A 14,102-nucleotide genomic window follows, 5' to 3' on the forward strand; every position below is an offset into this window, starting at 1 on the left:
TTGTTACTGTTCGGATGTAGAATTACTTTGATTAAGAATCCGTAATTAGGAACAACAATTTTAAGACCATTAATTGTGGTAGTGATAATTCTGTTGTTGTTGGTTTTCAGTGTAATTGATATGACTAACCTTACAGTAAGAAGAATGTGCTAAACAGTAACGATGATTTCATTTCAGTGTGGTAGCTTTCCATTTTATAGATTAATTAACTGATTTTATTATATGAGAAAAGAGTGAGAAATCGACCTATTTTCATTTCATCATATTGTCTAAATATGTATGGCCGCTGTGCTCAGTGGTAGAGCATTCACCTCCGGTGTGTGGGGTGTGGTTCGATCCCAGCTCACTCCAAGTCAGCTTTATGGTGGACAAACACTGTGTATGTGGGTTTTCTTGGGGTTTTCCCGTTTCCTCCCACTTTCTTCATTCCACCATTTCATTCATTTCTCATCATCACCGACTCCTTTAGCCTAACAGTGGGACGTAAAACTCAAAGGTTTCATTTCATTTATTTTGCCTAAAAATGTGAATTCAATTCAAATTTAAAAAGTGCTCGAAAGTTGTGGTAGAGTCCATGTAGTTTGCAAGTATAAGCTCCGTTTCCACGAGTGAACGGTAAGTAGCAGTTCAGAAAAGTAAACTGGGTAGTAAAATAGTTAATATGTGTTAAGAATAACTTGTTCTCTTATATTAGGATCAGGCAGTAAGATTGTGTTCATAGTACATCCGTCCATCCTCCCGTTACTCCTCACGATAACTCTTGAACGGATGCGAATGCTTTAATTTTGTTTCTTGCAATAGATAGCTATTATGATTATCTCGGCTCAGTTCGTTAATGGTGTCAAACCGTTAAGATAATAACGGGTCGTACGACTTTAACGGCTACTGTCTGTAACCCATATAATATACATGTAAGTGATTTTTTGAGTTTCTTTTTTGGGGGGAGGCAATAGTTACAGCATTTATCTCGGACTAATTCGTTAATTTCTCAACGAATGAAGGGATAGCTGACGACTTTTATTGTGGCTATCTATAGCCCATATCCTATACATATAAACGATTTTTTTTTAAAATTCTGTTTCTTGATATAACAGGGTTTCTATCGGTCACGAAAGTCACGAAAAAGTCACGAAATCAGAAAATGGTCATGAAAGTCACGAAATTTAGCTTTTGGGACACGAATTTTTTAACTGTTCAAATGTAAATATAGGTTGAAAAATTTTGTTCTATAAAAAGTCAAAGTTCACCACCAAGAATGTCTATGGTCGACTTTAGACGCTACCAAAGTACGTTTCTATCGCATGGATGAAAATTCGGCCTAATTCGCAGCCAAATTTGCTCTTGAAAATATTAGGAAATTTTATGATTTGATAAAGAAAAGGTCACGAAAAAGTCACGAAAATTCGTTTTGGGATTTTAGTAGACACCCTGTATAAGTAGCTAGAACGATTACCTCGGCCCAGTTCGTTTTAACAGGGTGTCTAGCAGTCGGGAAAATCGGGAAAGTCGGGAATTTGTCTTAAATTTAAAAAATGGTCGGGAATTCGGGGGTTTGTCTGGAATTTGCGAAAAAAAGTCGGGAAAAATGGAATTAAATTCCACATGTTGGAAATGATGCTGACGCTTGTCGGAGCGACTCCGATAAACCTCACGTTCCTAAATGCATCGCGATGTAGTACGTTTACATCGTATTTTTCCACTTCCATTTTGCCATATTCGTTGGGTAGAAAATGCGAAGGTAGCAAAGCGAAGCCAAGAAATATTACCGCATGTGAGAAAGTATGTTGAAACGGTTAAGGGAACAGACAAAGAACCCAACTGTAACAGTTTCAGAATAGTAGCTAGAAATTTGAACGACAAGTTGCTCTATGCAAAATTAGCGTTTTTTTCAATCTCTTGCTGAGGACTGTGAGCCTTTCCTGGCTGAATATCAGTCAGACACTCATATGACTCCATTTTTGCGTGGTAGTCTTACTCAGTTATTGAAAGTATTGATGTCTCGCTTTGTTAAAAAAGAAATAATGGTCGCTTCGTTAAAAAAGAAATAATGGACAGGAAGAGTATCAATGCTATTGATGTTATGGAGAAAAGTGAAAACTTATATATTAATTTAATTCGTATCAAGGAAATTGACCTTGGATATGCAACTAGGTCAGCACTGAGGAGATGTACAGAAGTTAGTGAAAAGGAAATGTTGTGTTTCCGAAAGCAAGTACGTGAATGCTATCAACATTTAGTGTCCAAGCTGCAGGAAAGGTCCCCGCTAAAATATTCCCTTACAAAAGCGCTGACGTTTCTTAATCCCTTAACCGTTGGTCATTCACAGGAAGAAGCTGTTAAACAAATGAGAGCAACGTTCGAAATTTTAGTGCAGAGTAATTGTCTTAGCGTCTGATGCAGAAAAGGCAGACAGAGAATACAATGCTCTAGTAGATCAGACACATGTGCGGGAGATATTGGAGTCGTACGAAAGAAATGAACATAGACTTGATGACTTCTGGATGAGTGTGTTACCACCAAATGATGTATATCTGTGCAAAATAGTAAAGATATGCCTAGCTCTTTCCCACGGTAATGCAGCATTAGAAAGGGGTTTTTCGGTAAACAGGGAAATAGTAGTTGAAAATTTGTCAGAGGATTCTTTAGTGGCGCAGCTTGTAGTGTATGATGCTGTCAATGAGGCTGGCGGCATACAAGCCCTTCCTGTCCCAAAGCAGATGATTCTATCAATGAGAAACGCATACGCGAGATTCAAGGAAGCCGAAGAACACCGCAGAAAAGTGATGTCAGAAAAAGATCGCAGGGCCACTGAAAAAAGAAGAGCAGAACAGAGACGAAAGGAGCTTGAAGCAAAGAAACAGAAAGTTGTAAATCAGTTGTCAGAACAGGTTGCTACCATAAAGGAGAAGATCAAAAAATTGCGTGATTAGATTGTTTCATTGTATATATGAAGAAGGAGACATTCTATGATCAGGTAAGAACTTGTACATTTTTTCATTACATTCAACTTTTCCTAATTTTACGAAAACATTTTTTTTTTTTAGAATGAGTCGGGAAAAATTTGGAAATGGTCGGGAAAAGTCTGGAAAAAGTCGGGAAATTGCTGAGAGAAATTTGCTAGACACCATGTTTTAATGAAGTCAATCAGGGACTTGAAGTATGGCTATCTATAGGTCATGTCGTTTAAAATGTAATACCTGGTAGGTCCGATTTTTGCAATTTCGAGATTTTAGCATAAACCTGATGGAAAAAATTTAAGTCACGTCCTAGTAAATACTCGTACGTTACAAGACATGGATAATTGAGAAACAGTTGATTATAGTGTTGGCTTGCATGTTGATTGTTGGAAACTTCAGGTGATACCTTGTATGTCAGTGAGTTGAATCAATATATTATAGCCATTTGTGTTGTGATGAGAGCAGCGGTTAAAAAAAAAAAAAAAAAATTAATTAAAAAAAAAAAATAAAAAGGTCTGGAAATATTAATATTGTAAGTAGACATAATGTTTTTTGTCCTGAAGAATTAATAGATTGGGCATACGAGGTTTCACATCTTAAACGACGATATCTCATACATGCAAGCAAAGTTTTTTATTCCGTTTATTGCAATATATATTTAGTGGACCTCCCTCGTGGCAAAGAGGTTAACTAACGCGTGGGAGACGCGGGTTCGATTCCCAGCAGTAGCTCATATGGTTTGGATTCCACGTAAAGCTGTAAGTCCACGTCTCATATAGCCTTGCTGCTGAAAGGTATGCTAAACTCAAAATCAGATCAATATTTAGAAGTTATCTGTGCCTGGTTAGTCCGTTAACATCTTAGTGGGCAACGGCGAAAATCCATGGCTATCCATAGCCCATATCTCATGCATATAAGCGAATTTTTTAATTCTATTTTTTGTAGTAGATATCTAGAGCGAGTATATCGGTCGAGTTCATTAATCGAGGCAATCTATTAATATCTTAATACGGTGAATTTAGCAGTGGAAATATTTCGCCATTATCCTGGATGCTTACTACTAGAATTACCAGAATTTATCTTATTTATAATTCGAAAAATGTAAACACGAATCTTCTATTTATGACTTTTTTTTTTCGTATTGAATGAACTCTGTTTACGACTTCTGTGTTGATTTTCACACACTAATGCAATTTTCTAACAAACATAATTAGGTTTCAATGTCACTTTTTCTTCTTTCTTCAGTTGGAGGTAATTTACTAGTTTGGTAATTATTTTGATAAATGTACAATGTGAGTGAGTTTATACATAATTTTGGTATTTGCAGGATAAGGCTGCCATAGTGAGAATCCAGGCCGTCCACGCACTTCAAAGATTGCAAGAGCCGCAGAACAAGAAGTGTCCCGTAATTAAAGGTTTGGAATTTTTTATTGTGTCGAAAGCAATTTTGATTGTTTACAGTACTTTTTATTTATTTATTTTATTATTATTATTATTATTATTATTATTATTATACTATTCAGTGTTCATTTCTGTGTCTCTCTCCCCACAAAATATATTCGATTTTATTGAAAGTTGGCGGCGCCCTCTGCTAACCCTAAGAAATAAGCTTATTGTTTGAAGTTGACATATATCATCTGAAAGGAGTACAATCATCTCCATATTGCAAGTTTGAATATATACTAATTACGTGATACGAGCAATTTCACGGTATAACTTCTGAAAGATTATTCGATTTCAATACAAGTGATATATATTTTCTTTAGGGCTATCCGCTCCTCATTGCGTAGGTTAAAATCGGTCAAGGACTGATAAATTCACCTCTAATTAAAAGGTACTTCATGTACGTAGTATGATTAGGAATTACTTTTACATGGTACGGGAATACCAGGTACCTGGAAAAGTCAGGGAATTAGTTAGTAATAGTACAAAAAATCAGTAACGTTTATTATTTTTACTTTGCTTTTGACCATGCAAAGCGTTGTAAGTATACTTTTCTTTTGCGACTAAATACCCTATCATGAAGGACTCAAATAACTTAAGCAGGGTGTCTATCGGCCACGAATGTCACGAAAAAATCAAGAAATCAGAAAACGGTCATGAAAGTCACGAAATTTAGCTTTTGGGTCACGATTTTTTTAAACTGTACAAGTGTAAGTACAGATTGGAAAATTTTGTTCTATAAAACGTTAAAATTCACCACCAAAAATGTCTATGGTCGGGTTTAGACGCTACGAAATCGCAAGCAAAGCACGTTTCTATCGCATGGATGAAAATTCGGCTTAATTTGCAACCAAATCCGTTCTTCAATATGTTAGAAAATTTTATGATTTGGTAAAGAAAAGGTTACGAAAAAGTCACGAAATTCCATTTTGGAAGTTTAGTAGACACCCTGTTAAGGCGACCAACTGAACTTGGTTGTACAAGTCTGACTTTTTGTGGACTTAATGAGAATGTTAATGCTAATTCCCTGTCCTATGAATATTCTCCCACTCTAATGGATTGTATGAGTGAAGGAGGAGGAAGATTGGATAGATAGAGGGAGAGCTGATATGAGAGAAGTTTAGAAAGTTTTTTTTTTCCCTCAGATACAACTTTCGGCTAACAAAGATTTCCTAATCGTCGAAGCTTAAGGGGGCAGACTACTGAATATTTTTCAAAAGCTAACAATTTTTCTTTTGCCTGCTTTCGTAAATGAAGAGAGATAATGAAATGTTACTTACCTCAGTAAAAGATAATGTTATTCTACACCCGAAAATACGAATCGGAAGAATTTTCAGTCTTGCCATCCATAGAAATTAAAGGGTGACCAGAATTTGAATTACTCAAAAATCTAGATTAAGGCAGCGACTAAAAAAATGAACTCAACGGTAATTGATGACTTATCATGTTATCTGTGTTCCTTGTTACCTACTTTTTAAATAATATTTGTATTTATTTTGTAATAACTTATTTATTTTGTAAAAACTTATGTAAGTTATTACAAAATAAATAAAAATATTACTTAAAAATAATAGTTAACAAGGAACACAGATAGCATGATAAGTCATCATTTACCGTTGATTTCAGAGCTCTCCGTGGCTAAGCGGTTAGCGTACGCGCCTTTGTCGTGGAAGACCCGGGTTCGATTCCCGGCGGGAGCTCATGTGGTTCGGATTCCACGTTAATCAGTAGGTCCACGTCTCATATAGCCTCGCTGCTGAAAGAGACGCTAAACTAAAATCAACTCAACCGTTGATTTCATTATTCAAGTATTAGCAACTAGGCAAGTTTCATCAAACAATTCTATTGCGCCTATAAATTTCAATGAATTTCATTAGTGTATGATGTCGGAGCTCACTTTTATGCTTCCAATAGCGACTGGAAAACTTCAAAGGAAAAGTGTGTGTGTGTGTGGCACTATAAACTATACTTTAATAAAGGTAACCAAGAAAGCTCTGTCGCTGCTTCTAGAAGTCTGTGTTCAATTGGATCTCACACCGTGAGTTGAATACGAATGGAGAAAAAGCGGTCAGTTGTTGGTGTGGGTATATACACATACTACCTGGTTGTGACAGTTCAGTTACACCGTGAACGTGCGTAAGGACAGAACTGGAGTCAAGTGCCGCTGCAGCGGGGCGGAAGATATGCCAGGCCTTTGGTGAGGATGTTGTGACTACACGGACAGTGCAGCGGTGGTTTAACAAGTTTAAGGACTGTGACGGAACACTCGGAAGACGCATCACGTGCCAAAGGACCCAACACATGTACAAAATAAAGATCTTCAGACATGTGAGGAACTGGGACTATAATTCAGTGTGAGTGGAGAAACCATTCGACAGCACTTCCATCAACTTGGAAAGCACTACAATTTGGGTCGATGTGTCCCACATGATTTGAGTCCTGGCCAGAGGGCAACGTGAGCAGACACCTATGTTTCTTTGCTGTCTCGTCTGAGGAAGGAGCCATATCTGGACAGGGTGTTGACATGTGATGAGAAGTGGGTCCCGTACGAAGTTCTACGGCGCCGTTATCATCGGTTAGAATCCCATGAACTGGTTCCGAAACTAGCACTGCACCAGAAGAAGGTCCTCCTGTGTGTTTGGTGGACTACTCGCAGCCTCATGCATCGGGAACTGCTACGAGCTGTCAGAGCATTAATGCAACTGTGTACTGTTAGCGGTTGAACCGTGTTTAAGAAAAACTCAAACCTCTGGAGCCAGCACTTCTGTATCGCAAAGGGGTCCTCCTGTTGCAGGACAATGCGAAGCCCACGTGGCTAGGATGACCTGGCACACCATTCTGCGCATTGGATAGGAAACTCTATTTTATCCGCCATATTTCCTGGATATTAGACCGAACGATTATCACTTGTTCCATTCCTTGGACAGTCACCTTAGAGGACTCCAGTTCAACTGCCTAGTAGAGGTGCAAAATGCACTTGATACCTTCTTCGCTTCACGGCCCACCAAGTTCTACCGCGATGGAATTCATGATCTTCCAGAACGTTGGCAGAAGGTCGTCGATGCTGATGGGACTATTCGAGGTACGTTTTAGGTGACATATCGATGTTAGAGAGTGGTGGATAAAAAAGCGACAGAACTTTTTTGATTACCTTTAAAGCAGTCCCCTTGCTATCATGTGAAAGAATTAATTATTCAGTTGACGGTTATTTGTGGAATTTCACTTGTCCTTTATTTGGAGCTATGATGAAGTTCTTTATCACTCAAATTTACTTATTGCGACTGTTGTATGCACTGCAATCCACTAATAGACATTTTAAATATATATATACGACTTTTGATGGGTGAATACTTAAACTGAAATAATTATTTTTGTGACTTTGTCCTTAAACTGTTTGAAAAGGAGAAAACTTAGGGATATCTATAGCTTTAATTAATCAGTAGGTATAAATATAGAAGTGTTGACAGTGTACAAATGATATTACTGCAAAACTGTTGAATACGAAGTCTGTTTTCTTGTTTGTTCGTGTAGTTTATTGTAAAGTGAGTTGCAACCGTAGATTATCGAGTTTGCGTAATATAAGCCTTTGTTTTATATTAAGGTAATATGTCTTTGATGAACTTGTGGATTACAATTTTATTTATTTTTTCAGCATTTCTGTTTCATATGTCTCGTGATCCTCATTATGGTGTGCGGCAAGCAATATTGTCATGTATTGGAGGGTCAAATATAACATTGGATTATATTTTGGGTCGGATTAGAGATGTGAAGGATGTGGTGCGACGACAGGCCTACCTTTACCTAGCAAACCGTGTAAACATACGCTCTCTAAGCATTACACAAAGGGAACAACTTCTGCAGGAAGGTCTCAATGATCGTTCAGGTAAAGTTTCGTAAGTTGTTAAGGGAAAAAGAAGGTAACATTACTGCAGTATCTCTTGTTAAAATTTAAAATGTTTGTAATTGATTTAAAAAGTTAAAAAATAAGAAAATGGAAAAAAAAGTGTTACTGTTCATATATGCATGAATTAATCCTCGTCATATACTGTATCTCTGCATGACACATTGTAATAGAGAAATCGGAATTTGTTAGAAAATGGCCAAGTTGAATCATATAAGTTCATGTCTAAATATTCACAATAACTATATATGGAAATCATTTACAAATTTTCTTATGCCGTTTCCCACCGCTAGACCAAACAGTCATAGATTAAAATAAAAGAATACAAAAGGGTTAGCACTTAACTTGCATCGAGATAGAAGACTATTTTTTCTTGTAATATGAGGAGACACGATGGCTCAGTGGTAGAGTGCTTACCTCTGGTGCTTTGGTCCCTGGTTCGGTCCCCGGCCAAGTAAGTTTGTGATGGACAATATCGTGTCCGTAGGTTTTCTCGGGGACTTCCGTTTCCTCCCTTTTCAATCCACCAATTCTTCCATCATCATTCACTCGTTGTAATCATTTGTCTCCCGTAGCCTAAAGTGCATAGTCGTGTGATAGACGGAAAGATTTTTTCTTGTAATATTTCGATCCTCTCTGAGGCCTTCTTGAATAACTTGTCTCGTATTGTTATTTTTTCCTTCAATTATTCATCCACGTAGAGGACAGTTTTAAAATAGCAGAGCACAAAATCAGCTGAAAATCGTATAAATTTTGTAGCATTGCTTGTAGAACCTCACACATTCTCACTTAGTAACATATGTTCTTGAAAAATAGCCAGAATACATATATTGTTACATAATGCCTTCCTCCAGATATGTATATCCTGTTCGTCTTATTCTTTCACGCTGTCATCTTTCAAACCTTATTTTACGTGTGCCAAGCGATACCTGAATATCTGGCATTCACTTCACTTTATGCTTTTTGTGTTACTGTGTATAGTCTCCCCGCCTCGTAAAAGTTAATGTCTGATATCTATTTTCAAACTCCCATCATCTACTCCTGAATCGCTTGTAGACTCCGTACTTGAATTCTCGTTGCAATAATTTGCTTTAGTAATATGTCTTCATTTTCTATATCTCCGAAGTATATTTCATCATATCAGACTCTTCGCTTCATATTTTGGAATTCTGCAAGGATTTCATCCTTAGAAAGGAAAGACATAATGTAAATAACGGTCAACAAGAATACTGTAGTCTCTGTGAATATAAGGCGAGAATTATTGTAGTGGGCTCTGTAATGAACACCACCTGCTTGCATGGTACTTCAGTTTATTCATTATGTATCCTATACCTATGATTAACAATATGGTCAGTAAAATCGTGGAAAACATGTTTAAGGTAAGACATTGGCTACTTTCCCTTATGAATTAATAATAATAATAATAATAATAATAATAATAATAATAATAATAATAATAATAATAATAATAATAATAATAATAATAAACTTCTATAAGTTATTGATGTTAACAGGTCGCAAGTCGAAAGTTCCAACTGCTGAAAGTACAATGCTTCAAATAAATACCAGAGTAGAATCTGCGGTCCTACTATGTAGTGGGCCCCTTTTTTAACGGTCTTGGTGTTAAAGACGTAATGCAAACTCAAACACAATATTACATCATCAGAATTTGAGAAGTGTATTTTACAAATTTCACTTTATTATGCTTCGGCATCATTATGCAAATTTCGTTAATTTCTTTTTGTGTGTTCGCAAAGTAATGTTACCAATTTCTGTTTTTTATATATCAGTGTTTTCTTGTATTATAGAAAGAGTCCAGGCTGTAGTCAAGAACAAACTGATACCTTGGTGGCTTGAACAGTTAAATGGAAACATAGTGGATCTACTACATGCGTTAGATGTAGAAAATTCAACCGAAATTTGTGACCGGTTACTTCAAGAATTGTTCAAGTGAGTATATGATTAAAATAGAAATAATAATAATAATAAAAATAAAAATTGATTATGCATGGTTGAAGAAATACTGACTTTAAAAGTATAAAATATGGAACTTTCATCGTCCTGTTAATTAGTCTGAACTGATATTAAGTTATTAACTTTAATAGTTTCCATTATTGTTCTAAGCATTTTGGACAGGTTGTGTGTCATTATTCTAAATATGTAGTTGAGCAATATTACAAGGGAGTTTTGGATTATAATTCAGTATCTGTACCGTGCTGGCCGACATTGTAATAAGTAGGATGTTGCAGTCGTCCATTCCGGTATATTTTGTCTTTCACATTTCTTCGTGCATAGCAAACTATACCGATCCACGTTTAGAATAGAAAACAATTCAAATCAAAGGATTTAATGTAGTCCTCAACGTCTTGTTACAATTGGGCGTTACTTTAACAACCATACACGGTGCGGACGCATCCTATCAACATCAATTTATTGTAGAACTTGCTCTCTTATGTAGACATACGAGGCGCATAAAAAACGGAAGTGGGGGGAGGGTAGTAATACTGATGAAGTTGAGCATGTGCAGGATGCAACAGAGATAAAAATCGTTCGAGTCGAGCTGCCTACATGCGAGCAGCAGTAAGGTGAAATGACAGCCGTAATACAATATCCTGCCAAATGTGAAGTTAGATCTGTCATACGATTTCTGAACACCAAAGGAGAGAATGCAGCTATCAATCCATCGGAAATGGTGTGCTATTTATAGACTGACAGTAATGAGTGAAGGCAAGGTCAGGCAATGGTGAAGAGTGTTTCGGGGAGGGCATTCAGATGTTCATGACGATGAGCGTAGCAAAAGGCTTAGTTTAGACGATGTAGTGGAACGCACTAACAAGAAAGTGCGATCCAATCGCCGGTTTACAATAATTGAACTCGCGAAAGAGTTTCCAGAAGTGTTTGCGAAAACAATGCATCGAATTGTGACTGACAAGTTGGGTTATCACAAACTGCGTGCGAATTGGGTGCCACAAATGTTGACAGACGTTCATAAAGAGCAAAGAAGGAGTTCTGCATGTGTTTTTTTGGCCCGCTGGAGGGAGGATGTGAATGACCTCTTGTCTCATAAAGACGGGGGAAGAAATCTGACTGTCGGACGTCATTGGGAAATCGGAGCAGCAGTTAGTGCAATGCCGTCATTGTGATTCAAACAAACACCACCGGTTTACAAAATAATGCCAACCGTGTTTCAGAACCGGAAGGGTTTAGTCTTGTGGAATTCTTGGAACCAAGGCGAACAATTACAGCAATTAGGTATTGCCAAACACTGAATAATCTGTAACAGGCCATCCAGAATCAATGGAGAGGAATGCTACGCTATGGAATTATGATTCATAACAACGCATGCCCACACATAGCTACTCGTATTGTTGAGACAATTCAGAGATTTCGATGTGAACCATTTAATCATCCCCCGTACAGCCCCGGCCTTGCTCCCAGCGATTTGTTTCTTTCTCTTCAGTTCTGGACTGGCTGCACTCTCAGGCGGCAAATTTTTAAATGGATGGTATACAGAAGCTTGTGCCACGCTGCAGGTATGTCTGTAGGTTCATGTGACTACACTGAAAAATAGCCAAGATATGTACTTGTTTATCAATCACAATAAATTTCTTTCTTTCCTTTCAGCAGCAAAGCTGTGTGGCTTAACGTGGAATCCGAACCACATGAGCTCCCATACCACTCTCTATAGACGATCAGTTAGTAGGGAAAGGACTGGAGTTTAAGTTAGTTAAATGGCCCCAAAATAGAAATAACAGTTTACTATTTATCTAGTGATTTAATCGTCCTTATGACTTAAAGACTGGATGAACACAACATAGCACTGACTCTTATGACAAAAGTATAATATGCCTATAACTTCGCCTAGCTAACCGGAGATGTTTTACATCCACACACTTGGGAGTCCCACTCACTAATAATTGTCCGCCAGCCGAGCAACTGTATATTGTACAGGGTGAGTACAAAGCCGCTTTCCTCAAAATGTGAAGAAATAAAATAAAAGAAGCTAAGTGACTTCACGACCTTTATTGTACTTACATCAAACTGTCTCTCAGTATGTTCATTGCGCAAGTACCTCTCTTTAGCACTGATTTACCTCGTGTGTGGAATAAAGCACTAGCGATGGTTCACAACACAAAACTGCTATGGAACAAACATATATCTTTTCCAAATTACAAATTAGGCTGAAACAACTGTTACAAGTTGTCTGCTTTTTCAACATACATCTTCGTTCTATCCCGCCCGATATACCACAGACTGTCACCTAACACAGCACTTATACAGGGTGTCTACTGGTCATGAAAGTCATGAAAAAGTCATATATTTTGCTTAGTGGTCATGAAAGCCATGAAAAAGTCCTTTATTTACCCAACTGGTCATGAAAATCTGAAATCTCAGAGTATATTTTTATACTTCATACTTTTATACCTCATACTGCATGTACTGAAACAGTTGTATCAGGTCAGTAATTGTGAGAATTTCCCCCACCAGTTAGTGCTGGCTAACTGGTACTTTACTGTCTTCCTAGCTGCTCCCCATTTCATCTTCTAGTCTCTGTAATATAGTAACAACTTTTTACTGTCCAACTTTCTGATCTGCTATTTCTTTACTTCTAAGAAATGTAAATTGTGTATTTTTGGGCCTTTAGACTTATGCAAATAATATTATTCGTTTGAGTTTGCAGATTTTAAATTTGATGATCTATTTTTTTAAAACTAATTTCTTTTATAATTTGTATTGATTTGGACAGTTCTCTGAGTGCTTAATTTCAGACAAATTTCTGCTAGATGGATAATTATACTCAGAATTAAAACTTCAAATACAGTATAGAGTGATCCACTGGTAAGAGCAGGCCCGTATTTAGGTAAGTGTTATTCTGTGCTCGAGCACAAGGCGGTAGAATTTTAGATTCTTTCTTTTAAGATTCACAATAAGTGATATTTAAGACTAGCAACCCGCATAGTTCCGATGCACCACTGATGGTAGGGGTTTATTATTACTAATGGTAAATTTTTATCGCCATGGTCATGAAAATTTGAACAAAAAGGTCATGGAAAGTCATGAAAAAGTCATGAATTTACTTTCTGGTATTCCAGTAGACACCCTGTTATAAAGGCCAGGTGCTGTATACACATTTTCATTGTTACCACCATACATATCTTACGTAATAAAAATCACTGGTGTTTCGTGATATTGTAATTTATTCATCTGCAACAAGTTCTTATAGTCACCATAAATTCTGGTATGAATTATATTTTTCTTCTGATGAACTACATATACACACATTGAAGAAATTCAGTTATTGAAAGACCTAGAATAAAAACCTTAAAGGATATTGATGTATTTAGTGTTTCGTTTAAGATATACCTTCAAATATAGATAGATATTGATATATAGATATAGATAGATAATGTACAGGATGGGTACAAATTCATTTTCCTCAAAATGTGAAGAAACAAAAGAAGCTAAGTGACTTTACAACCTTTATTGTACTTACATCAAACTGTCTCTCAGTATGTTCAGTACGCAAGTACATCTCTTCAGCACTGATTTACAAATATGACACAACGCATGGTTCTCAGGATTAATGGTCATTCGATTATCTGTATCGACTGATCTAAATCCTATGGTTGCTCGGAAACACCTCGTCTTTGACAATAGCCTACATACAGAAGTCGCATGGTGTGAGGTCACGTGATCAGGTGGCTAATCTGTCGCACGACGACCAATATATTCATCGAAATGTTGATCGAAGAAATCGATTACAACAACAAAATGAGGTGGTGCTTCATCGGGTTGCCAAA

The 14,102-nt window shown here is 37.0% G+C and overlaps 1 protein-coding gene across 1 annotated transcript in view; it reads left to right on the forward strand.

Annotated features, from left to right (window-relative positions):
• The window catches only part of LOC145667088 (condensin complex subunit 3-like), a 151,880-nt gene that overhangs the window by 14,840 nt on the left and 122,938 nt on the right, over positions 1-14,102 (forward strand). Inside the window, exons 5-7 of the mRNA XM_081734805.1 lie at positions 4,285-4,372; positions 8,053-8,283; positions 10,110-10,251. Coding sequence (XP_081590931.1) covers positions 4,285-4,372; positions 8,053-8,283; positions 10,110-10,251 — 461 coding nt within the window. The remainder of the gene's footprint in view (positions 1-4,284; positions 4,373-8,052; positions 8,284-10,109; positions 10,252-14,102) is intronic.

Source organism: Thermobia domestica, chromosome 12, assembly GCF_964235325.1.
Source record: "Thermobia domestica chromosome 12, izTheDome1.hap1.1, whole genome shotgun sequence".
NCBI classification, from domain to species: Eukaryota; Metazoa; Arthropoda; class Insecta; order Zygentoma; family Lepismatidae; genus Thermobia; species Thermobia domestica.